This window comes from Canis lupus, chromosome 27 (genome assembly GCF_048164855.1).
Source record: "Canis lupus baileyi chromosome 27, mCanLup2.hap1, whole genome shotgun sequence".
NCBI classification, from domain to species: Eukaryota; Metazoa; Chordata; class Mammalia; order Carnivora; family Canidae; genus Canis; species Canis lupus.
In genome coordinates this window covers 9,193,471-9,220,973 of record NC_132864.1, presented here as the reverse complement: position 1 = coordinate 9,220,973, position 27,503 = coordinate 9,193,471, and the positions used below count along the sequence as shown (strand labels likewise).

The window sequence follows — 27,503 nt, the reverse complement described above, 5'->3', positions numbered from 1 at the left end:
TGTGCTGCCTGCGGGGCCGTTTGCTTCTCCCTGAGATCCCCCTGCCCTATGATGTTAGGGTGACAGTATTATGACAAGGATCCCAACAGGGGTCTGAACATCAGTTCTGTCAGAGGGACTCCACTTCTCATCCCCTGAACCTTGGCGGTGCCTCCACAAGAGAAGGCAGGTCCCCTGCCCCTGATTCAGAGGGAAGTTTCCCAGCAGCCACTGGAGGAAAGGTGAAGTGCTCATCGTATGATGACGAAAATAGAACCATGCTCTTTTGTATAATTTTTTGTTGTTTTTTTAACTTCAGAAACATATAACTGGAGCCAGGGCTTGCACACCTGTGGTCCTGGGGTTGCACCATGTTCTGGGCCATGTTCTTAAAGTTTCACATGGCTCATTTAGCACGAGGTGCTTTTTTGTAGATACCCCAGGCTTTAGGCCTCTCTTGAATGGAGGATGTGGCGTCAAGTCCAGGCCATGGTTACTGTGGTGCGGGGTGGGTGCTCGGGGTCCCAGTCCTGGCCTAGAACAGTGTCGAGATGGGCCTTCGAGCTCTCACAGGTGTGGAATACCCACACATGGGTCCTGTGTATGCCCTGAGCAATTTTCAAGAGCAGATCCCAATGCTGCAGGAAGCAGATCCCGACACTGATGAGCAGCCCCTTCCTCAAGGAACTGTTTGGCAATCAGTTGACCGGTTTTCTGGCAAGTTCCACAGATGGCAGTGCAGAGAATCCACAGTGCTCTTGCTAACACGCTGATCAACTGGCACGTGTGCTTCTTTCCCGGGAGCAGTGCCGAAGCTCCTACTGCCTCATTGTCCAGACCAGTCAGTGAGGCATCCTCACCTTGTCCTCGTGGGTGTCTCTGTCCACGCACTGTCATCCTCAGGGGGCAGCCCAGGCCTCAGGGCATGAGTGGGAACGGGAGATGCCAGGGAGCTCTGCTTGGGGCTCAGACACATCACCTCTGACTTAGTCTGTGGGTGGAGCACAGACTCTGGAGCTGGGAGAAAGACCCCCTCCAGCACATGGGAGGAGCCTGCACGGTGGTGCGCGTGTGTGGACAGAGGGCACATGGTCTGCCCAGCAAGTGCCTGGCCATCTGTCACCACGAGCATCTCAGGGTCCACAGGCGTGCACTTACATGTTCCCTCTGCTCACACAGGAGGGCTTGGCCCAGAGCCCCCGGGAATGAGTCTGACATCCCACGAGTCCGGGTTCCCTTTGCTTTTCCCGATGTTCTTCCTCACTCTCTGCCGCTCACACGGGGTTTGGTTGTGCTGCGGCCGGGGGCTTCCTCCTCGCCACCCACGGCTCTCTTGCTTTACCGAAGTCTGTGTTTCTGCTGGGTCTTCCGTGCGGACCGGAAACCATGCACTTTCTCAGGTTCCATCCCTAGAAGCTTCATCATTCAGCGCTCGGTTTGTAAAGTGGTCAGTGGTCTGTCGAAATCCTAAGAGGTGGCTGCCGCCGTGGTCTGCGGGTCAGATAATCCAAGATGTGACTAGTGTCAGAAAATAATAGACCGAAGTTGTAAGTGTCTTGAATAATTTTTATACGAACGTTCAATTATGAGGTAGGAATAAATGTGTTTCACTTTTATTATAAAAGAACACCAATTTACTAAAAAGTGTATACATAACACATAAAAATATAACTGCTGTATCATCAATATTGCTATTTATATTGCTAGCTATAAAGAGCATTCAACATTTAGTTAACAATAATTTTGAAAGTACGTGGGCATTCTTTTTAAATGGCAAAGCGCCGTATGTTCACATGAGGCCTGGCTGTCTAATTGGAACTTGCATGGGCTTCGGGGGTTCCTGGTGATAATGATGGTGAAGTCTGTGTCAGGCTGTGCCAGGACCCCATGTACCAACCCATTCATTCCTGCCAACACACCATGAGGCTGGTGCTTCCATCGTCCCTCAGTGACACACGAGAAAACAGAGGAAGAGAGAGGCTAAGGAATGTCCCCAAGGTCAATGGCGTGAAGGTAGGACATGAGGTCACTTGCAGGCCTCCGGCTCATGCACTCTGCCCTTTACTTTGTGCAACATAACACACATGGATGCCCCCCTCCTTTCTCTCCATACTCTTGAACAATCGAAATCATTCTAATTCTTTCCGATTATGGAGCGGGGGTCCCCATGTGGATGGTCATCCTGGCACGTGTGTGCATGCATATGTGTGTGGGTTCATGTGACTTGTCACTCAGCCCACGTCTGAATGAACTCTCATCCCCCCTGAAAGCCACGTCTCCAGAGCACAGGAAGTGGATGAAGGAGAGGCTGGAAGCTAACATGGGCACAGGCTTTGGGTGCCTTTGCTAAAGCTTGTCACCAGTTTATTTACACCTGTTTCTCTTCTACCTCCTTGCAGGAGTTTGTTCAGCTGGCAAAGAGACTGGTTAGTGATCCTGCATTAGAAAAAGAGATTGTGGCCAACGGAAAGGAATACGTGAGAATGTATCACTCATGGCAGGTGGAAAGAGACACTTACCAGAACCTCATCTGTACCCTCGAGGGGAGCACCGAGGAGTAAGGGTGCTGTCACACGCCTGCCCTCGGCCCCAGCCCAATGCCCAGCCCTGAGGGAGTACCCAGAGACGGGGCTCTGGGCCAACAGGTCCAGCTCTGTATGAATCAAGCCAGTTTAAATGAATCACCGATAAGCAACATCAGTTGTAAGGCAGGACCTCATCCAAAATCCATCTGGGCTTCCAGATAACATCCTGGATGTGTCTACCTGGTCAGTCCTGGTGGAGATGAGGATGCTCATGGACACACGGGGCCAGGAGGGGAGCCCTGGAGAGAGTGGCCTTAGCTGCTGTAGGACTCTTGGACCAGCCATCCCCCTACAGACACTTCCCACCTATCTTCTGATGACCTATGACTCAGTGTTCCACAAGCAGAAACTAAACTGAGACATGTCCACAGACAGGAGTCCACAGAATAAAACGTGTCGCTGTCAGTCCACAGAGACAGCCGCTGTGTGTTGGTGTTGTGCGCAGCATCGGCGAGAAATCGCTCCCCCGCCCCACCTCCAGTTGCTGCCCCTGAAAGAGAGGTGCTGATGCTCAAGCACCTCACGAGGAGGGTTTTCATGCACAGTCACTATTTTAATGCCAAAGTGCAGATGTGAAACAGTGCTTTTCTATGCACACTGTAGACGGTCCCAGTTTCATACTTTGTTTAAATATCTTGTGTATCATTTTCAGCTTGTTGAAGTCCAGGTTTGAATGCTCCAGAAGTAAACCTCCAGAGAGAACGGAGATACTGTGGCTTTGCATACGGAGGGACAATGCACGTAATGGGGCGCCGCCTCCCTCGGCTTCTCCTGGGCACCATCCTACCCCCTTCAGCTGTCCCAGAAAGCCGAATGCCACAGAACCTGTTGGATGGGCAGCTTCACATGGGTGTTCAGGTCTACAGAAGCAGACTGCGTGGGCTCTCCTGGCTGAGCCTGCCCACCTGTCACTGAGCCATAGCTTTCTACTGTGTCCAGAGTTGCTCTTCTGCATGTTTCCAATGATGACACAGCATCTTCTTTCTCCCATCCCCTATGTCCTTTTTCCTTGCATCTCCCCACACCCTGCCCTCACTTACTCTTTCTGACCAGTGTCCTCTTGGAAAGCCAGGGGCTGATGCAGGAATGACAGTCAAAAGACCTCCCCACCCAAGGCCACCCTGACAAGAGAGGCCACTCTTTAAAGCAGTGGTTCCCAGCCTCAGCTTCTAAAAATCCTGGTTCCTGGGCTGCATTTCAGACCAGTAGCATCAGATCTCGGGGCTAGAGACACCCAGGCCTGAAGCTTCCCGGCGACCCAACATGCTGCCAAGATGGATGGCTACTGCCTTACATGGTCCATCTCAACAGGGACCAGAATTTCACAGTAAACAAACATCTGAGAAGAGGCTGGATGGTGATGTCATATTGAAAAGTGAATTCCAGAATGAAAAAGATAGGTTAAATTTGCCTTATGTTTAACATGATTGATTATGCCCATAAAATTGAAACTCTAAGTGCAGGGCCAAGAGATATTTCCCACCAACAAGTAGCTGACAAGCACAGCCCAGGACTTGTCAATGCTCCCCAGAGCTTCTCCCTCCTCTGGGCTTCACTTTTGTCTGGAATGTCTGTCCCACAGTCCTTGGAGACTGTCCTGCCCTCACCGGCTACCTGGTTCCAGGCCACCAGGGACCTGCCTGTGGTTCACGTTGCTCTCTGACACCTGTCCATCACTTTCATGGGATCCCTCATCTCTCACAAGATGTGCAATTTTACTTCTCAGTTGATTTCCAGAGGTGGTGGTATTTAAACACTTTGACCATGAAATAGTAAGAGGGACCAACCCTACCCAGGTATGGGGAGCAAGAGGATGTCACGATTACACCTGGTTGCACCTGACCAGAAATTCAAGGTAAAAGTGGCATAAGCAGGAGGGAAATGATTTTTTTTCTCTCCCAAGTTCAGGGATGTGGCATTCCCAGGGGCAGGGACTCAGACCCTCCATCCTCTTGTTCCTCCATTCTCAGTATATGGCCATCTCTACCTCATGCAGCAGGTAGCTGCCCAAGCACTGCCATCATGCCTGATTTCCAAGCCACAAGAGGGTAAAAGGAAGGTGGGAACAGAGACTTACCTGTTTCCTTTCTTTCAGGACAATTCCTACCTCTAGTCACACACTGTGTCCCACATCCAGTTGCAAGGGACACTTGGGAATGCTGGCTTTACTCCCAGTAGCCATGTGCCCCTTAAAAATCAGGGAGGAGTCTATTATCAGAAGAGACAAGCAGATTGCGCATCAAGAGACAATCTGCAGGTGCTTGGCTATCGATATAGGCTGGTAGTAGACTCAGCAACCCCAGACATCCTATTACTAACCACTGGGTACCTTTGAATTCCAAGAGAAGCATTTTCCACAAGGTTTTAATTTACTTTTTCAAGTCATCCAGACACAGCTCACCTTCCCTCCCCAGGATTTCATTTGTATACAAGCCCTCTGCCAGGGCAGCATATCCATTAGAACTTCACACCCCGCAGCAACGGAATGAACGGCTCTGAGTCAGAGAACACATGGGTTTTCACTTGAATCTCCTAAAATGTTCATTCCCTTTGGGTGACACACAACTGACCCTGGAAGACACAACAAAGCGATAAAGTGTATCGACGACGTGTATGTGATCTCGGCCACGAACGTGGTCCTGGTAGCCCCAGGTCCTTGTTCACGGTGGAAGGTCTTGGGAAATTGGAATCTTTTTGGAAGGGATCCATACTTCGAGTTCGGCTGAGAACAAAGAAGAATTTGTCTTATACAGAAGATACAGTGAAGTTCCTTTGGCCTAGCTCTTAGGCCCTACAGATCATGTGTGAAACAAATGCTGCGCAGTGCGAGCTCTGGTGGAAGCCCCCCGCATGCATGCAGGCTGAGTGTGCACACACCGCCCTGCACACAGAGTCTGGCTCACAGGTGAGTTTGCGCAGTGCTGCATGAGGTCAGGGGAAGCCAGCCCTGAATGCCTGGGTATCCTATGGTCAGGATTTTAGGTGGAGAGCTGAATCCCTAAGCAGGACATGGGGAAGCCCTCCCTGTTTCCTGTTTTCATATCACCTGTGTTCCATGCTCTCATCCAGCAAGCACTTACCTGGACAGCAGACAGTGGCCGTGCACTGGTGCTCCAGGGCCGGGGACCCAGCTGTCAACCAACGGAGCTCCCTCCCTCTCAGGGCTTCCCTGCCCCAGGAGCCTCCCCACTGCGTGGATGCGGACCAATGCCTGCTCCAGGCTTTACTAAATCCTGGAGTCAAGCCACACAGAGTCCTTGGGGTCAGAGTCGGGGAGGACATAGCCACAGAACCACGGAGCCCCAAGGGTCTCGGAGTGGAAACCACAGCCAAGGGGGGACAAGCAGTTTCTGGGAGAATCTCGCAGACTCTACAGGAGCTTCTGGTACAAATACGGATAAGGTGGGGGTGTCCTCGAGTTCATAGGAATGACTTCATCTTTATCTGTGGCCACATCTCTTTTAAAGAGATTATTTTACAATCTATTCCATTCAGACTCGTAAGTAGGCCTTGGAAATCCAGGCTGAGAGAAGCGTGTTTCCAAAAATGAATGCAATTCAGCTAAATGGCAAAAGCTTTCTCCGCAGGGAGGAGAAATGAGCGTGGTGCAGCCTTGCTCAGCAGAGGCCCTGGAATCACCCTCACGTCCTCAAGCCTCTGCTACCAGAAGGGTTGCGCTCCACCGAAAACGGATTTTCTTCTTTATCATCTAATAGAAAAATATGCTAAGTATTTCCTGCAAACCAGAAAGGTTAGGAACCAGATGTCTGCAAGAACCTGGAGAGCGAGGAGCTCCATCTTTCTGCCAGGGAGCTTTCTGACTTGGTTTTTGGTGTCTGTTCCCCCATTTACAAATACCCAGAAAAACCACTTACAAAGTCTGAAGACCTGCTGATCGCCACCTGCTAAGAAGGCTTCCTTCCCGCTACTTCCCTGGCCCCTCTGCCCGGACCTCTGGCCCCATTTAGGGACTCAGCAGGCATATAAACAACGGGGACTGGAAGGCACCGCAGGTCTGTCACTGAGAGTGAACGTTAGGTGACCCCCTGTGTCCCCGGCACAGTGCTCAGTGCTGGCAACAGAGACTGTCCCCCAAGCCCCAAGCCCCTGGCGAACAACAGAGGTTAAGAAATGTCCCCAGCAACATGAAAGACTCCTAACTCTGGGAAACGAACTAAGGGTGGTGGAAGGGGAGGTGGGCGGGGGGTGGGGGTGACTGGGTGGCGGGCACTGAGGGGGGCACTTGACGGGATGAGCACTGGGTGTTATTCTGTATGTTGACAAATTGAACACCAATAAAAAATAAATTTATTACAATTAAAAAAAAAAAAAAACGTCCCCAGCTTTCACGTTCTGGAAGGGCCTTACTGCAGAGGACCGCCTCCCCACAGGACTCCGGGGCCTCAGGGACGGCGCCCCTGCCCCCTGCCAGCCAGCCCAGTCGCCACAGGTCCCCGCTGGCTCTCTTCAGGCCTGGGCTGCCGCGCTGCTCCCCACTGATCCGTCAGCCTTGTCTAAGACCCCGTCCTCTCGGGGCCTGGCTGTCCCCGCTGGGCCAGCCACACCCCTGCCGCTCCCCCACCCCATTCTCTCCAGCTGCGTGGGCTCCTCCCCATAAAATAGAAGCCGTGTTCCAACCCCCACGAGATGCCTACAGCTCTGATGGTCAGAGTGCCCTCCCCATTGTCAGAATCCTCGAGAATCCTGAGAATCCCGCAGAGAAGATCCCTCTGTACCCAGCAGGATTTGCTTCCCATTTGGTGGGGACTTCTCCACAATACCTCAGTGCTCACAATTTCACTCTGCCTCTCCCTCCCTCTCCCCCTGTCTGTCTCTCCCTGTCGCTCTGATGCTACATGGGACCATCTCCATATCCCATCCAGGAGTCGGACAAGCGTTCAAACCAGGTCAAAGGGAGGGAGCTGAAAGGGGCCAGAATAGGTGACCTCCAAGTATGCCCCTTTGGTACCTGGGCTTTTCTGAGCTGGAGGCCACTGGGAATGAACGGATGCTTCCCTCACCTGACTCGGAGCTCGCACTTCTGAGAAATGAGGTCTGCCATAAATCCCCCTCCCAGGGCACTTGGACAGCCGTTGGCCTGCATGCACGAACTTTACTAAATAACCCTGATCTCCCGAGAGTTCCCTGTATATTTACCTGCCCACACTTTACTGCCCTGGAAGCTCAAAACCCTTTCTCTTCTACTTGTCACTTCTCCACAGATGCATTGTCCTTTGTTCAAACGGGTTTTGTAAAAGCCTGACCACCACTTTGGGGGCTCATTTCATTTTCTGTGAGCTCTCGCCCCATGAGCATGAGAAATAAGCACTTTCTTCCTCTTCCTGGGACTGGGTTTGCAGGCCCTCATTCATAGAACCTACAAGGAATCTCCTCCCCTCAGAACCATCATTTTTTTTATTTATTTTTTATTGGTGTTCAATTTACTAACATACAGAATAACCCCCAGTGCCCGTCACCCATTCACTCCCACCCCCCGCCCTCCCTCCCCTTCTACCACCCCTAGTTCGTTTCCCAGAGTTAGCAGTCTTTACGTTGTCTCCCTTTCTGATATTTCCCACACATTTCTTCTCCCTTCCCTTATATTCCCTTTCACTATTATTTATATTCCCCAAATGAATGAGAACATATAATGTTTGTCCTTCTCCGACTGGCTTACTTCACTCAGCATAATACCCTCCAGTTCCATCCACGTTGAAGCAAATGGTGGGTATTTGTCATTTCTAATAGCTGAGTAATATTCCATTGTATACATAAACCACATCTTCTTTATCCATTCATCTTTCGTTGGACACCGAGGCTCCTTCCACAGTTTGGCTATCGTGGCCATTGCTGCTATAAACATCGGGGTGCAGGTGTCCCGGCGTTTCATTGCATTTGTATCTTTGGGGTAAATCCCCAACAGTGCAATTGCTGGGTCGTAGGGCAGGTATATTTTTAACAAGATTCCATCAAAATCCTAGAGGAGAACACAGGCAACACCCTTTTTGAACTCGGCCACAGTAACTTCTTGCAAGATACATCCACGAAGGCAAAAGAAACAAAAGCAAAAATGAACTATTGGGACTTCATCAAGATAAGAAGCTTTTGCACAGCAAAGGATGCAGTCAACAAAACTAAAAGACAACCTACAGAATGGGAGAAGATATTTGCAAATGATGTATCAGATAAAGGGCTAGTTTCCAAGATCTATAAAGAACTTCTTAAACTCAACACCAAAGAAACAAACAATCCAATCATGAAATGGGCAAAAGACATGAACAGAAATCTCACAGAGGAAGACATAGACATGGCCACCATGCATATGAGAAAATGCTCTGCATCACTTGCCATCAGGGAAATACAAATCAAAACCACAATGAGATACCACCTCACACCAGTGAGAATGGGGAAAATTAACAAGGCAGGAAACCACAAATGTTGGAGAGGATGCGGAGAAAAGGGAACCCTCTTGCACTGTTGGTGGGAATGTGAACTGGTGCAGCCACTCTGGAAAACTGTGTGGAGGTTCCTCAAACAGTTAGAACCATCAGTTTTAACATCCACTTTGAATGAGTTACAAAGGTATAAGAATTGTTATTTTTCAAAAAAAAAAAAAAAAAGAATTGTTATTTTTCAGTAAGTAGAATGGAGATGGAGTTTTGATCTGCAGGACTTAAATACAGTAAGATATTATTGTTTCTAGAATATTTTAATAGTTTGGCAGTAACTATTCTTTGAATAACTTCATAAGCTGAGATTCTGCCTTTATGCAAATTTTTCTAGTTTTTGGGAGCAGGATAATATACCAACATATTAACTGATAAGTATTTTTTGCATGCACACACTTGCATAATTCTTTATGCAAATGAGACCATTGAGAACTCATTGCATTTGGGGATGGTGATGGGCACATCCACCACCAAATTCAATAAGAAACAGTCAAATCCTTGGCTTTCAGTTTCTGAGGAGGGTTTTGAATTTCCTGGGAGAGAAAACAAGTCTTGAAAACCGAAGGTCTTGCATCAAAAAGCAGGAGTATTTGAAACAGAAAGGCTTTAGCTTTCAAAATGCAAGGTCTAGACAAGTATCAGAAGCAAAATCCTGGAGGACTGGAGGCATAGTTTAATTATCAGATTAGAGAGAACTGGATGAGGAGTCAGGTGATCGGGCTGGGGGTGGGGGAGCAGAGCCTGAGGCTGGACGCTGCCCCCCTCCACACTGCCTGGGGCATAAACTAGATACCAGACCCCTCTCCTCACGGAGCCTCTGCAGCCTGGTGAGCCCCAGAGCTGCATCATGGTCCCCAGGAACATTGGGGCAGGAAAGACATGACCTTATTTATACATAGCACCTGCTCTAAAATGCACGCAGTAACACAACCATTGAGGCAGGGTAGAACCAATTGATCAGCTGCCATTTAAAAGACAGATCTTCCTCACAGTTCCCAAGAGGAGGGGGCATGCCCTGCTCCCAGGGCCCCATGGGAGCACCAGATCTTGGAGAGGACCTTTTGACAGGAGCTGCAGCCTCCAGTGGAGGGATGCAGCCCAGCTTCCGCGGGTCCCTGCAGGGAGCAGCCCCTTGCTCTCCATCTTCATCCTGTTCTCCTGGGCAGAGCCCAGCTGGAAGCAGCAGGTCAGCAAGCCCCCTGCTGTGGTCCTTACAAGCGAGTGCCCGGAGGCGGAGTGTGGATGGAGAGGAGTGGACAGTGTGCATGCTGGGGTGCTTGCGAGATATCCAGCTCCATTAGTTCTGAGGCTGCCATAACAAATGGCCACAAATATAAAATATTTATATGTAAGATACATATGTAATGAATTTGCTATGATTTATAAATTATAACAATTTATCATAAATTAAGATTATAAACATTTATAAAGTAATTAATATGTATTTATAAGCTTATAAATAAAATAATACAAGTCAAAATGATCTATAATTTAAAATGAAATTAACTTATTAAATTTACTAATATAGTTTTAAGATATCTATAATTAAAAATTATAATTAAAAACTAACTTATGTCTATAAATATTTTTATATATAACCAAATATATAAACATAAAGAGGTGATTATTTATTAATTTTGTTAGAGTTAAAATTATACTAAAAAGGAAAATTGCAGTAAAAAGGAAAATTTTATCTACAATTATATATGCTATATATAATATATACATATACATACATATACATATATAGTGTATATAATTGAAGATATATAATAATATATAAATATTTATTATATATTTATTTTATATAGTCATATATTTAGTATATATAGTATATAACTATATATATAACTATATATAACTATATATATAACTATATATATAGTTATATAGTTATATAGTTATATATATATATAAAACCTATATATACACACACATAGTCTTTGACCAAATAATTTCACTTTCTGGAATTTATCCTTAGGACATAATCAGGGGTGATCAAAAAGATTTATGTAGAAAGTAGAGCCATCACAGCATTAATACTTAAGATTTCAAGCAATGCAAATATCCAGAAATAACCAATTAATTTATAAGGTTTTTATATAGTTAAGACATGAGATAGTGTGCCACCCTTAGAAACTATCTCATAATAGAGAGACATAGTCACCATAGTACGTGGAGTATGATCTCAGTTTTATTAAAACTTATGCATATATGTGCATAAACCAGAACTTGTAACTCTTCATGTACATGTATTGGGGTGATGAAGTTATGGGTGATATTTATTTTTGTAGGCATTTTTTTCTATAGTTTTCTAGTTTTCTAAAAGAAATATATTATTTTGTTGTAGGTTAAAAACTATGTTTGTTGTTTGTCTTAACGAAGGAAATGAAGCAGGGAAATTCATCATTGGGACCAGACTTCTCCATCTCTCAGTGGCTATTTCTCAAGCCCCACCAGATCCAAAAACTCACATGCGGTGCCTACGTGTTGTCTCTGGAACATAGAGCTGAGGGCATGACATAAAATGAAGGGCATCCTTCCCTGTTGTTTCTGGGTGTCTCACTGGAGCTCCTTCTTCAAAAATAGTCTTGAAATCATCAAAAGCTAGTCTCATGTTTTGTTTTAGTATTTCCCAGGCTCCTTGTTTAAGGCTGTATTTTGATCTTCTTGGAAATAGTTAAGGAAATGGTAGCAAACCAGAAGATTGACATAAACTTAGGGCAAGGTCTAAATACAGTCTTGGAATTGAAAGGCAAACTGTTCACATCATACCCAGGCCAGCTCCCGACTTCCACCTGCGAGGGTTTCCGGGGAGAGATTTGGACTCAGTCTCCCGTCAAATATAGTGTGCTGTACGGTCAATGCACTTCTCAACCCAGTTGAAATTAGCGGTTTTTGTGACCATCAGCTTCTCAGCCACGTCCAGTTGGTAGAAGACTCTACCATGTGAAATCCTGACATTTGTAGCAAGTGTGCTCAGTGGATCAATGGCAGACATTGGGGTGCCAGTTTCAATTCACAGGAGCTTAGGGTGATCTGAGCACCTAACGGCCAGCTCGGGAGTGCAAGATTACCCAAATCTGACCTCTCAGAGCTTAAATTTTCTTCCATTACTTAATAATCTCCGGAGAATCTGATAATCCCCAGAGAGGGAGGGGGTTTATTTTTCCTGGCGAAGAGCAGTGATGATGAAATACATTGAAAAAGAAAGCTGGCCCTCCTTCTATATGAACCATTTATAACTCTAGCCAACTCAAAAACACATAATTAATATCCCATTATAATTGCACGCAAAAGCATCATCCATCTTCGAACTTTCTTGTCCTTCCACCCGTTAAGCTGAGTCCTTACTGCTGAGTGGTGAAGCTCAGAGACAATGCGGTAGTTGGGGGAAAACTTTTCTGGTTCATTTTATTTTCTGCCCATAACACTTCCAAGAAGAAGAAAAAAAAAAAAAACAAAAAACAAAGGAACAGTTTGTCAAGGGCTTGTCCCATGCGATGGAGGCTTCCATGTGGAAACCAACTATTTAATGCCTCAGCGGGACCCGAGAATTTTCCATTAAGTTGTCCAGTGTAATCTCATCATTCGGGAAGAAGTCCTCTTTCCTCTGTTCTTCTGGGTTGAATGGAAGCCAAGACGTGAGCACGTCCACACTAGCTCCATCTCAGTGCCCCGCTTCGTAGTCGGGGAGGAATTCTCAGAGCTCACTCTCAAGATGTGTTATTTACTACTTTGTTCTTAACTGATTTGTGAGCATGGCTTTCCATGGTTTGTTCTTTCGAAATGGACCCTGGGTGATTATCCCCAGGCCTGCTCCAGGCTTCCAACTGCAATCGGCTCTGATCTCATCCAGGTTGACCTCATGTGAGATTCGCTCATTTATCCATCCATGCATTGTCTCAACAAGCAATTGTGAAGCACTTGTTAGGTGTCAGACCCTGTTGCACCCCGGACTGCGGCCATGAGCCAGGACAGGCAAGCTCTTCCCCCTCGAGAGTGGTTACAGGCTGGAAGGCACACAGATCAGGTTTTAGGAAGATATTTCCAGGTAGTGACATGTGTGGTGAGGAGATAGAACAGGGCTTCTGAGTGGCTGGGGTGTGGGTGAGCAGGTGAGATCTGTGGGCCCTGAGTCAGGGAGGGGCCCTTGCACCACAGTGGGAATGATGGGAAGGGTGGAGGTGTGCCAGCAGCTGGAAAGAGAACTTGTCACTCTTCCCAGAGTGGGAAGAGTAAATGCCAGCGTGCTGGAGGGGAAGGGAGCCCCTGTGCTGGGGGAGTAGGGGAGGAGGCCACTGTGTATGGAGCTCATGAGTAAAGCATAGCAAGGTGGGCAATGAGCTTGGGTCTTGGGGGCCCTTGATGGCAAGGGGTCTTCAAGTCTGAGTTTTTAGCATGGTCAGACTTCGCACTTGTACAGAGGTGGGTTGTAGGGAGCAGATGTGTGCAGGAGGAGACGAGCCATCATGGAGGCTTGCAGAAGATAGCAGCCTGGACTCTGACCCACCTGGCCACAAGCATAAACAGGCTGTGGTGGCGGCTCTGGGGTGGGGCCTCCTGCCAACACTGCCGCTGGGGCCCGTAGGTTTTCCAGAAGTGCCAAAGCAACAGTTCACCTGTAGGAGCTCTGCTACAGGGTGACCCAGGAGGACAGGCTCCAGGAGCACGTCTGCTGCCCACACTGTGGCTCTCAGAGCTGGGCTGACTTTTACAGAGATTTCGCCAAGGCTGCCCCATTGGGAAAAGCAGTAACTGCAGACACTCGTGTGCTTCCTGTATGCCAAGCACCAGCCACTTAGCCACCTCATGCTGGGCAGTAGGGTCCCGGGGGCCAATGCTGACGCCCCAGGGAAGCCCAGGTTCCCAGGGACCTCGTGTAATGTAACTGAAGTATAGTTAAAAAAAAAGATTTGAAGCTCCCTAAGAATCAGACATATGTTTGATATTGTTAACTTTTTTCCCCAGTGCTAGAAGCTAGAGGCACATTTCCTACATTAATGCACTTAGTCCTTCTATCCACACTGTGAGGCATGAGCTAGGACTACTGCCCATTGTGTGGATGGGGACACTGAGGCACAGGGAGTGGATAGCTGGATGACGTGCTGTCTGGTTCTGGCGACCACCACCTCAGCCACGTGCTGGGCTCCTTGGTGGAACTGGAGAGGCTGATGTTTGAACTAATTAGGAAGCCTCTGCACTCATTCCCATCCGCACTGATTGCTACGGCTGCTGTAACAAATGACTGCACACTCAGTGGCTTAAAGCATTTATCCTCGGACAGTTCTGGAGGCAGAAGCTTTACATCAAGGTGTTGACAGAGCTGCCTTTATTCAGGAGGCTCTCAGGGAAAATGATTTCCTTCCCTTTCCAGGGTGAGGGGCTGCCCACGCTCCTTGCATTAGAGACCCACCCTCCATCTGCAAAGCCAGCTGCTCAGCACCTTCTGACCTCACCTCTCCTCTCACTGTGACCCCCTGTGTCCCTCCTCTCTGAATCTGTCAGCTCATGGCCCCCCGGATGATCCAGGACAATCTCCTTGCCCCGAGATCATTAACTTAATCACATCTGCAAAGTCTCCTTGGAGCATGGAAGGCAACCTCTTCATCCACAGTTTCCAGGGTTTAGGATGTGAACTGGGGAGGAGGGTTCACATTCTATTTGCCATGTTATCTAAATGAAGAGTTGGGGAGAGAGCCTCGCACAAATCTGATTAATCCACATTCCTGGCTTCTGCAGACCCATTTGTGCTGGGTTCCCCTGTGAGTGCATCAGTCTGGGAATCAAGCAGTAAACCTATGTGATCAGCTGCCCTTCTACTCAGTGGACATTTATTAAATCCTACGACATGCATTTGTTAGCACATGTGGCACTGAGTAGGTTCTTAGTAAGATTTTGTGGAATCTGAGTGATAAGAGTGATCGCGTGTATGTGTATTGTTCACTCGTGTCCCAGGCACTGTTCTGCTGTATTACTTGCAATATGTGCATTCTGCAGGAAGGCAGGAGAGCCATATCTGGTGGTGGTGCTAATGCATTACCAAACTTCCATTTTTGCTAAGTTTATACACTTTCCCATTATTTTCAAGGCTTGCAGTCTGTAGAAATAACTCTCAATGCTGTTGGGCTTCTAATTTTGGCTTCTTTAGACGACTGTTTCCCTGGGAATAGGAGTGAAGATTAAAATTGGGCCTGAACAGTTGGAATTTATCAGGTGTCAATGAACCATTTCCCTTAATCGCCCTTCTGAAAGCCTAATTGCTCTTTTCCACACTTTGACTTTCATTAAAATGATCAGCAAAGGTTTCAAAGGGGAATCCAGACAGAGAGGTGGTAAGACTGCCAACGACCCCAGTGCCTTGCCAATACACTCATGGAGGGTCTTGTCTCCCCACCCATGGGTGAGAAGCACTGTCCGGCCTTTTGACTCTCTTTAGCAAACAGAATGCAACAGAACCAGTGTCTCATGGGTTCTGAGTCTGGACCCCAATAAGGCTTGCATGCTTCTGATTGCTTTCGTGGGAACCTGCCGAATTGCCACCATGCGAACCAGCGCAGGCCATGCTGGGGGCTGAGAGCCCTGGTGGATTTGGGGGGAGGCACTCCAGACTATCTGCCCATGGCCAACACAGATGCGTGTGCGAACTCAGCCACAGTCGGCACGCGATTCATGAGCAACAATTATAATAATCAGTCATTAAAATAATTAGAAACTATATCATGTATTACAATGAATAAATGACAATAAAAAGTACACCATTTCATTTTTATGTCACGAACCTTTGTGCAGGTCTGTTATGAAATAAACAGGTATACAAAACGGAGAGTAAACTTTGTGGGAGCTCCTTGGGCTAGGTCTCACCGAATCACTGAGACGCTGCAATGTTGCTGTCAACAATTTTTCCTTTCTTAAGATTTTATTTATTTATGAGAGAGAGAGAGAGAGAGAGCAGAAGCAGGGGGGAGGAGGCAGAGAGAGAGGGAGAAGCAGACTTTCTGCAGAGCAAGGAGCCCAACGACGTGGGGCTGGATCCCAGGACCCTGGGATCATGACCTGAGCCAAAGGCAGACACTTCACCGACTGAGCCACCCAGGAATCCCGCTGCCAGCATTTTCAAGCACCATATTTTTTATCAAGCTCTTATTCTAAGGATGTGGTGTGATCTGAGTCAGTTTTTAATTGAGATATTTCATAAAGAAATTCTGATTTTGACCTCTTCTAAGAAAATGAAATGTCTGAAGATGCCGAGCATGCCTTCCCCAAGGGCAGCGATGCGCAGAGCGGGCTTCCCGCTGCTGCATCTGCGCTATGCCCGCCTCCCCACTGCCCGCTAAGTTCTGAGTCTGCTGCTGGCTGCAGAGCTCCACGTGAGGCGTGACCACACGGGACGACCGCACTCTGACCTCTGGCCCACCTTGCTCATCTAAGGTTGTGCATTCCACAGAGACCTGTACTGAGACCTGATTGTGCCACCTGCTAGCCATAGCAACAAGTATGTGGCTCAGATTGCTTTATGCCTCAGTGTCCTCATCTGTAAAATGGGAATATGAAGGTAGCTACTTTATAGGCTTGTTGTGAAGTTCAAATAACTTAGGGCACGCAAGGTGATTTGCCTGGTGCCTGGCACCCTGAAAGCACTAGGAAGTGTTTTCTATTATTTATTATGATTATTACCTGTGTTACCAGCTGCGCTTTGTAAGTACATGAGTTTCCAACCCCTGATCTAGTTCCCATCTACTGCTTTATTTCCCACTCTGTTCCTGTGTTGTGAAACTATACCAGTAAAAAGAAAGGACAGCACCTGGAAAATACATGGGAGACATTGTAGGATTCCTAATATGGAGATTTCCAATTCCCTGTTGAGGTTTCATGAGAAACCATGGCAGGAAACAATCCTACAGTCATGTTGCCTTTAAGAAAAGGCCATGGGTGCCCACGGATGCCGTCACTTTTAAGACAGCTTAGAGGAAAATACTAAAATTAAGGATGTGATGCCCCGGGATGAAGAAACCTCTTTTCTGAAAGGCTGCTCCGGAACGAGACTTTTGTGAGTGCGCAGACCGTCAGGATGGCATGTGCGCACAAGTGATAGCTTTTAAAAATTAATTGAATATTAAAAAAATTAACAATTAAACATTCTTTCTTCTGTAGTTCCACGAACTTTAACACACGTATAGACCATGATCAGGACCCAGGAAATTCCCTGGTGCCGTCCCTTCCTGCTCCTGTCCTCCCTCCCATCTCTGGCGACAGAAGGGGATGGCGACTTCTCCATCAGCACTGGTGGTGTTGTTTTGGGTTTCTTTTTCTGAAGACAGTACAGAAACAGAAGCAGGTGATATGCCTTTGGAGACTGGCCAACATCATTTTTAATAACACAAAATTGAAGAGGATCCTCCCTAAGAGGATGCTCCCAGAGGAATAGTTACATAAACAGGTGCAAACACTGTATGAAACACCATACAGCAGTTAAAAAATTAGGCATACATGTATTAATACTGATAAAATTCCACGACATATTATTATATAAACAACTGCCAACAGATATGCTTACTATTATCACTTACATGAATTCCCCCCCCCCCCCCCCCCCCCCGTATACCTAGGTTCTACGTCACTGTACAAAGGACTGTCATGGAAGATTCCAACTGGGTGAAAGGGGCTACCGGACAGGGCTGGGGTGCTCCCTGCCGACGGCCAGTCCTCCTGTTGCCCCCCGTCCCCACCCCTGCCCTGGCGCCCTGTCAGTGCTCCCGGCTCTGTGACACCTGGGGATAAGGGTCTCCAGCACATTCCCCCCATCCTGGTATTCACACCTGCTCTCGTCACCTAGGGCAGATGCCACCTTCGGCAGTAATCACCGGATGCTAGTTACCCCCCTAACTCTCCTGGCTGTCTCGCCACATCTTAGATTCACCCAGAGAAAACCACCCCGAGTGAAATCTAATCGTCATTTACTTCCTGGCTGCACCCAGGCAGGTAAAGACGGCCGGGGAGGACACGGGCCTGTGCCGCAGGTAACCTGCGGTGGATCCTCAGAGCAGCCTGGCCGTGGCCAAGACAAGCACCCCGCTCTCTGAGCAACGCAGTGGCGGCGAGGACAGTTCCACAAGCTCCTCATCCCGCACCTGCCACCTACACGCGGGGTTCATCCCATTCCTGAGACTGACCTGTGCTCTGATGGAAGCTCGACCCTCTTCTTGGACCCTGGATCCCATCTGTCACCCCCGAAGGACATCCTCATGCCAAAAATTATCCCTGGCCCCCTTGCAGTATTATTATTTTTCTTCTTTCTGCCGAATCAGCAATGCAATCAGCTTATTATTGATTTTTAAGGAAACCTCCATGGCATCTTTCCTCTTTCCATACTATCTGCGTCCATCAATTCCTCGATGGCACATCTTTGCCTCTCGTGCAAGCAGAACCAGTCTTGTCCAGACCACCCAGCGTGTAAGTCCGGGCGCTGCAGAGGCTCGGGACCAGCAGTTTACACAGCACCCAGGGCAATTCTGCAGCTCGGGAACCTGATCTCCCAGCTGGACCCCATGGCTTCTGGCCTCACCGCCGCCGGTGTCTTCTGCGGGAGCCCCTGTGAACGCTGTGTGTGGAATGGCGCCCACACAGCCTACACCAGACACACACACACACACACACAGAGCACCAACCACACACCCAGAGACACACACACAGCACTGACCACGCGCACACACACATAAAGCACCTGTGTGTTTGTTGTCTCTTCCCGCCCCCCTCACCACCGGCATGTAAGTCCCAGAAGGGAAGAGACTTGATATTTGTTATTGATCACTTTTTCACTGGCAACTTGAACAATACCTGGCCCAGGGCAATGCTCAAAACATAGCTGTTAGTAAATAAACCAATGGGCTCTATCTTCTCCTCCGTGCCCTTGGGATTCCCTTCCCCAAGACAACTGGACTTTTGAAAGAAAGTGGTCACTATGTAACCAGAAAACAAGAGCCGCAGATAACTGATCATTATATCCAAGGGCCACTGCTACGAGAAAGAAGCAGATGGACATTAGCAGATCAGGGTCCGCGTAAAAGTTACCACTGGGTGGAGAAGGAGATGGGGCCAGAGCATTCTGCATACGAGATAGAGATGGAGGTGATGAGCGTCTTCCCTTGACAGTGTGGGAGCCCTGAGAGGGCTGCTTCAGCAGCCAGATTTACTTCTCCTTCCCGTCCAGGGAGATGTCTGGTTTTGATTTGCAAGAATCATCTCCAAGATAGGCTCAAATAACCTGTAAGTACATTAGAGCCCAGGACACCTGGGAGATGTGGCATGAGAATGCAAAGCTTCCCTCTCTTGGGAAAACGAACCAGACTTTCCTCTCTGGGTGCTAATAGCTGCACGTACCACCTGCTAGGATTGTATGACTTGAATCTCACAGAGTGGTTGCCCCCCTGGACTATATATTCCTGGGGACGGAGACTGAGCCTTTGTGGTCTTTGCCAAATAAATCGAGGGGCAGATCGTGTGTAAGCGGGTTCAGGGTAGAGGACGAGTATCTCAACTATAGCATGCTGGGCAATGCCCGGATCCTAGCTGTGGACACCTGCAATGTGAATACAGGCAACGTGGAGCCTGGGATGTTGCATCAGTCAGGTTAGGGATGAAAACAGTCTGGTTCTAGTTCTGGTTCTGGTGCGTGCTCAGGGCCGCTGTATGGAGGGCATCCGTCCATGTGTGACTCTGGGACCGAGGTTCTTCTATCCTCCTTCGGAGCTTCTTCGTTCATCTGGTGGATGGGGCACAAGAGCTAAAAGGTTTCCACAGGCCTTAACTGGCACATATCATTTGCATGTAAACGGCATTGGCCAAATCTCAGGCATTTGCTTTATTTCACTGTGAGAGACACCAGGACAGCTTAGCTGTGTTCCCAAGAGAAAAAGAAATTGGGTTTTGGCGAACCTCCAGCAGTGTAGGCCATGGTGCACCTCCTAGATACTCCCTCACGCTAGGTGGGACTGGGCTCACCCAAGCTCGCTAGTGTTGGAAGCAGGGCTGCGAGGCCAAGGAGGACAACGATGTGGGAGGAATGGAGGTACAGCCACGGGGGAGCCGGCCGGCGGCTGGGAGGGCTCCCTGATGAATTGGCGAATGCTGGCTGCAGAGCCCTTACTGGATCACCTGTAAGTGCATTCCTTGCTGCGCAAACTGTTGGTAAGTATTTTTAGCAAGGCCAAAAGTTCCCTTAAGTACCATAATTATCTCAGTTGGAGATGTCAGGAGAGTTTACAGCTAAGGAAGTTAGTCTGCTGCAAGCGTGGTAATAAGGTAGACTCTGCTGTTTTTATGGGTTCAGAACAGAACATTCCCACGGCTGCCTTTACATATGGACAGAGGACTCAACTGTCCTTTGGGGAGCTGTAGAGACATAATTTCTCTTCAGTAGAGCCAACTAAGTTATTCTGACCCACACAGTTCACATCTCAGGAGGGAAGAAAATAAATCAGCGCTCTGTGGAAAACCTTCCCTCGTTAGGCCCAGCTCTGATGAGGCCCCGTGGGTTCTTGCTGGTCTGAAGGCAACACACAGGCTGACTTCCCCAGAAATAAAAGAGACCCGAGGTTATGCAACAGGCTTGCTCAGAAACTAGGGGCCGTCTGAAGGGAAATGGATCCCGGCAGGAGAGAAGTTGTCTGTCGGAATAAATGGGCTCAGAGGAGGTGGGGAATTATGCATGGGGGGAGGGAGGGAGTCCGTGTGGCACGTATGCAGATAGGCAGGTGCATCTGTGTGCATGCACAGTAACACACGCAGTGTTGCCCGCCTCTTGGGGGCACATCCCATTATGACTTTTTTTCACATTTATGCAGCAAAAATGAAAAATAATTGTGGTAAATATACTAAGTGAACACTTCACGTGGTTCCTCATTCTTAGACCAGCAAATACGGTTGCTGCAAACCTCTGAAAAATATTTCTGGATTGTCGAGATTTGTTTTATTTTATTTTGGAATTGTGGATGAGGGATTGTAGATCAGTGAGGAGGCATAGAAGCCCTTAGCACAGCCTTGGGCACGTAAAAGACCTCAGTAGACACCGATGTTATGTGTTAGGAGTCAGAGCAGGTTTCAAACATCCCTCTGGCAAAGCCAACAGGAGAAAAGACTGAGGAGTTAGTGATGGTCTAGCAGAACATGGCGTAGCCCGGACCCAGCATGGGAGGAAGCAAGGTGTGGGTGATGAGCACATGCTTTGGCATCAGTTAACCTTGCATCGGCTCCCAGACCCAGCATCCCATCATGCATAACCTTGGAGAAGACATCTGACCTTGCTGTGCCTCCTGGTCCTCATCTGGGCCATGGAGATGCTAAGTGCTCTTTGCTTTGGGGCCGCTGTGATGATTCGAGAGGCCATGCCCCATGACAGCATGCCACCACTTTTGTCAGCGAGGAACAGATGGTGGAGACAAACTGCATTTGGGGAAGAGCATGTATGCCCAGGGGACAGTCCGGGGAAGAAATCATTCCAGGGAACATTATTATTACAGCCACACTCAGAGAATGCAGAGTCCTCATTTGACAGACAAGCTCAGAGACGTAAGTGACTGGCCTGATGTCACACAGGAAATCCTTCACAAAGCCCACCTTGGGACTTCTGTCCTCTCATTGCTGGTGCTGTCTTTTCCCTGCATTATTCTTTTATTTTTCTAACACAGGAGCAAGCAATCTCACATTTTCTTGGGATCAATGTATGTGAATTCAGGGGGGAATGGAAGTGTGATGTAGTAAGAACAGCAGAGCAGGACCATATGTACCAATCTGTGGCTAGTACAGCATAGACCTCTGAGGCCGTGCCCCGCGGGTGGCCTGCAAGGCACCAATACAAGGCACGTCCCCAAACACAGACGGATCTAGAACACTCTGCGAGCGTGCGGTCTCTGGCCCTGGGTTAGAATTTGGAAATGGCTGTTCCTGGGTGTTCCTGTGCTCTAAGACACCAAAGCCCTGAAGGCCGGTGTGAGCTCGCCAGAATGAGGTTGTGCCCTGCCTGCCGGGGATGCCATTGGGGGTTGGGGGGACCCATGGAGTAAGGCAGAGAAACCACACACAGTGAAACCACGGTGCCTGGACACGGCGGCGCCAGATGGTGGCATTTGGAGAAGCACCTTTGGCTGCACAGTCTTTGGATGTTACTGGGCCTCCAAAAAAAAAAAAAAAAAAAATTCCAAATTAGTTTCTGTTGCTGGCATTAAAGAGCTCGCACTGAAACAAATGGAATCAAAACCGTTCTATTTTTTGTTTTCATTTTGTCTCACTCCATTCATTTTTAAAATTGTGGTGAAATCCGTGTAACACAGCATTTACCATGTAGCCATTCCTGAACATGCAAGTCAGCGAGGTTACGGGACTCACAGTGCCGTGTGACTGCCACCACTCTCTACACCCAAATGGCTTCCAGGATCCGCAACAGAATCTCTGTGCTCCTTAGGCAGTGACTTCGCTGCCTTCCTCACCCAGCCCTGAACTGGCCCACTGGGGGAGCCTCACACAATATGTTGCTCTGCATCTAGCTTATTCTACTACGCATAACATCCTCCAGTGTCGCAGCGCGGGATCAACACTTGGGTTCCCTTTGTGGAGGAGTGATACCTGCTGTAGCCGTACACCACATTCTGCTGATCCGTTCGCCTGGCCTGTTCGGAAACTTCTGCCCTCATGCATGATGCTACTAGGACCTTGGGGTACAAATAACTCTTTGAGACTCTGCGTTCGATTCTGCAGAATCATTCTTGCTGACCCCGTATGAGGCCCCAAGCTGTAGCCCCATGTCGCTGCCTGTGTATGGGAACCCAACACTTTGCTCTTTATCACACCCCCACAGGTTTCCTTTTCTCTGAACAAGTATTGGTGAACTTGATGAATTTAATTGTCCTGACTGTGTCTTGGGGTTCTCCTCACTAGTTCTTCAGAAAGCCCCCTTTCCTCTTGTCTGGGAAATTACATGCTCATTTATAACTGGGACATCAGCTAAGGCATTCCCTTCCTGCTGCTGTCCCCGACCCCAGTGAAAACAGACCGGTCCTGTGCACCACCTTGCTGAGAAACAACAGTCAATCTTATCAAGCCGTGTCTAAAATAATGGATTAAAATCACTTCTTCTGGCAATGTACTGCATTCACCGAAGACCTAAAGTATCTTAACTGAAAGCAATTTCTTTTCTTTCTTTTTTTTTAGGCGGGGAGGTGCAGAAGGAGAGGGAGAGAGAGAACCTCAGGCAGACTCCACGCTCAGCATGGAGACTCAAGCAGGCCTCGATCCCACGACCCTGAGATCATGACCTGAGCCAAAATCAAGAGTTGGATGCTGAACTGACTGAGCCACCCAGGCACCCCCAAAAGCAATGTTTAATGTAGGGGTTTGTGGCATCTAGCCACCTAGATGGAAGGAAGGATAGTTTGAATTTGAGGGCTCTTTGAGGTTTAGGAAGCCACCTCGCGTGACATGTGCCCATCGGTCGGGTCTGCCAGCCTTGCCCTTAGAAGCACCTGCAGCCAGCCGCAGATGCTGCCCATGTCTCCAGTCTGGCAGCTTTGCCTGGGGCCTGACGGGTCCTGAGAGAGAAGCTGCTCTTCACAGCCTCCTGCTCCTATGAACAACCAGATGATCCCCTCAAAGGTCATTTTTGTTGTTGAGAGATGTGACATTTTTTCAGTGTTTAATGATGAACTGGGGATTTGGAGTGTGTAGGCCTGTGGTGCTCAGATTGGGGAAAGACATATGGCTTGTGTTTGAATTTCAGTCCGCGGGTGAATTAGTAGAAATTTGCTTCCACACCTCCAGCTTGCTGCCAGGGGTCACAGCTCACGATACTGGGGTGTTGGCTGGTCCTTCCCTCGAGGGGTCCCAGACGCACAGTTGGCTCTTCTGTTTTCCTTGAGTAGTGATTTCTTAGTTATCATTGCCCCTTGTATGGACACCAGCAAATTGTGAACGTGGTCCTTATGCACCCCACCTGCGAGGGAGAGCCCCTCTCTTCCACCCCTCCATGGTCCATGCCCCGCCGGCGCTCAGAGCCATCAGTACAAGATGCAGACAAGACTCTGGCCCAACCAAGAGCTTCTCTTGCACTTAGGAGGATTCCCTCATCCTGGTCAGGGGGCCCCACCCAGGGCCCAAGTGTCCTGCCCCAGCGCCACCCTGCCACCCCCCCTCCCACCCTCTTCCTGGACCTAGACACGTTGTGCCTTGGCCCTTGGGGTCCCCTTTCTTGTGCTAACCAGCCTGCCTCTACTCAGAAGGCTGGCTCCCATGTCCAATCCTTGGGGAGACTCCTCTTACCCCTTTCTCCAAAGGGTTGCCCATCCCAGGACGGTCATGTATCCCCCAGGGGCATGATCTGTAATGACCTTGTCCATGTACTGCTTTCCTCATGTGCTGGGTACTCGTTCCCCGCCCCTTACCACAGGAGAGCTCTGTAAGCTCCGTGGTGCTGGTCATGCTAGGTCCAAGGCTGCGAACCCTGCCCTGCCTGGAGGGGGCGCTCGAGGGGCATCTGAGGAAGGAATGAGTATGCACCTCACAGAGTTGCCAGAGAATCACAGGACACATGGTCTGTAAAGCTCCTAGCCTGGGTTGGGGCAAAGGTGGGGCTGCATGAAGACACCCATCTTTATTATATCTGAGGAGTGCCAGTAGTTGGTAGGGGCGGCAAACTGGTGGCCTAGGAGTCACCTCTGAACTCCCGGCTGACTTGGTATGGTTTTCAGAATGTTTTTTACAGATTGCACCAGTATTAAAACATTGGAGGGTTTATGTTAAATTCTGGTATCCAAATACTTTTCCACTCCCTATTACGCGCCCCCCCCCCCAAAAAAAAAACACAACAAAACAAAACAAAACAAAAACTGGCAACACCAGACTCCTATTTCATACAGCAACCTCTGGGTGGCAGTGGAAAGCACCTGCTCCTGGACTCAGATGCTACCGGAGCATCTGAGTCTATAGGATGAATAGGGGCACTGTGATCACAGCAGGAGCCTGGATTCCTAAGGGTCCACCTTTCTGCAGCAAGGAGAGGTTGAGGTAGGGGAACCATAGTAGATCTAACCTTTCTTCCACTTGAGGCAGGCCCATGGGGGTCATGGGTCTGGCTAGCACGTCTGTGGGTGATGTTGGCCTCGTGCTTGCCCCTCAGGAAGCCGACAGCCATCAGCCTTCTGCACCCATCCAGCCAGGGACCCCGATTCCACTCTGTAGATCCTAGCCTTCCGGCTCTCAGATGCTGGGGACTGGGGAGTGTCCCACACTGCCACCTAGCCAGGAGAAGGGCAGAGCCGAGCGTGTGTCAGAGTGCTGGACACGGTGACCAGGGAGTTCTTGCAGGGGTGCTGTCGCTCGAGGTCTGCTGTGGCCAGGACCCCTCCTCCAATGAATGAATAACAAACAGCCCCCAGACCTCCTGCCCACCGTGCTTGTGCTCTCACATAGGCGACAACCGTCCTCTCAGCAAAGTGACCCTGGGGCCGTCCCGGGCACTTACGAGTCTGACCAGGCAGTCACTGACCCTGGGCCCCGCCAGATTCAGGAGCGGCCGTGCAGCAACTCCAGTGAGAAAGTGTCCTGGCTGCCGTGGGCTAGCATGCCTTCCAGGCTGCCGCACTGGAAATGTTATGTCGCTGCAGAACGTGGAAATGGAGCAGTGGGTGTGGCCGGCATGCCCCCCTGGGCCTCTGGGTGCTGCAGAATCTAACAGATTTCTCCTTATTCTTGGAGAAAGGGCTGGGAAGGGGTTCCAAATGTGCCCTTTTGTGCAATGTGCAATGAGCCTCTTACTGGCTTACTGTCATAATTGGCCAGCACAGCTAGGAGTTTTCTTTCTAGAATCAGGCAGTTAAAGAAGTGGTTGGTATCATGCCACTGGCAGAGGGCAAATGTTCTCAGATCCACCCCCGCCCCAAACTGAGAGTGAAGAAAAGCCCTGTGCACAGTTGATAATTCTAAAGGACCCTCAGTTCCCCTTGATGTGCTGTTCTGTCTCTGGAAACCTCCCTTCAAACGGACACACAGGTGCATATGGGCACACATGTCTTCTCTTTGCCCCACAATGCCAGGGAAGGACAATGTCCGAGAAAAGCTGTTAAGCAAGGTGCCAGATTTTACTTTGTCAGGTGGGACCTCCGGCAACCTGCTTCTCTTTCAGCTTAAATACCACCCAGAAATGGTAGCATGCTTCTGGGGTTGGTCCTGTTCTTCACCCCACAGAGTGCAACGCCTCCTTCCAGAGCAGTCCCAGTCTGTTGTGAGGACAGCGGGTCCCCCCCAAAGTCACATCCACCTGGAACTTCAGATGCAATCTTGTTTGGAAATGGGATCTTTGCAGATGTAATTAGTTAAGGATCTTTTTTTTTTTAAAGATTTTATTTATTTATTCATGAGAGACACAGAGAGAGAGAGGCAGAGACACAGGCAGAGGGAGAAGCAGGCTCCATGCAGGGAGCCCGATGTGGGACTCGATCCTCCGTCTCGAGGATCACGCCCTGGGCCACTTAAACTGCTGGGCCACTTAAGATGAAGTCATTTTGAACGTAGGGCCCTAAATCCAAGGACAAGTGTCTTTGTAAGAAGAGGCGGGGCAGAGAGACCTACGGGGAAGGATGCCCTGTGAAGACAGAGGCAGAGGAGTGCCTGGGGCCACCAGGAGCTGAAAGAGGCAGGACGTGCGCTCCCTAGAGCCTTGGGAGAGGCTGCCCACATCTTGATTTCAGACTTGCTGCCTTCAGAACTGCAGGAGAGTACTTTTTTGTTGTTTTAAGCCACCTGGTTTGTGGCATTTGTTACAGCAGCCCCAGGAAGCCACTATGGTCTGTGAAGGATGTGAGAAGTCCTGATGACGATACGCTTATCACCCTAGATTGTAATTATTGGTCTTCTTCAGTTGACTGTAAGCCTCTATACTTGGTTCTGATCATGGCACCTAGTTGGCAAGACTCAGCTTGATGAGTGAGTGAGCAAGACAGTGAATGAATGGCAGTATGGGGCTGTAGGAGACCATGGTGCGGATGGGACCACTGAGGCATCATCCCACCAGGAACCCTGGCTGTCTGTCTGGGCTGAGAACAAACGGAGGGAATGAACCTTGCCCACAGACCCCTTCTCTCCATTCCAACCAGAGAATGGAAGTGTCAGATTACGAAGGCTCATTTTGGGGCATAATGCCCAGAGCCACCTCTTGAGGGCATACACCAAAAGGAAGTAATGTTGCCCATTTGGAAGATGAGATGTAGCGTGGGAGTGAGTCTATCTCCTGTCTGCACACCTGTGCTGTCTCACAGCACCTGCTCAGTCACCACCTTGTGCAGAAGGGAGCTGTGAGGAGGTGCCTCCCTCGGCTTCTCCTCGACCCTATACACAGCTGGCAACAGTGACCCAAATGTCCACCATCACCACCCGCCCTTTGGACTACACCGGATGGAGCACATGTGGTTGGGGGCAAGAAAAAAGCACAATCTCCATGGGTGAT

The 27,503-nt window shown here is 49.0% G+C and overlaps 1 protein-coding gene across 5 annotated transcripts in view; it reads left to right on the top strand.

Moving 5' to 3' along the window:
• The window catches only part of GLT1D1 (glycosyltransferase 1 domain containing 1), an 86,953-nt gene extending 83,977 nt beyond the window's left edge, over positions 1-2,976 (top strand). For 4 of the 5 annotated variants that reach the window (XM_072802145.1, XM_072802140.1, XM_072802146.1 and 1 more), the window contains one exon: positions 2,379-2,976. In XM_072802145.1, the coding sequence (XP_072658246.1) occupies positions 2,379-2,540 (162 nt within the window). In that variant the 3' untranslated portion in view covers positions 2,541-2,976. The remainder of the gene's footprint in view (positions 1-2,378) is intronic. The other variant, XR_012019089.1, reaches the window with a different exon arrangement.
• The last annotated feature ends 24,527 nt before the right edge of the window (positions 2,977-27,503 follow it).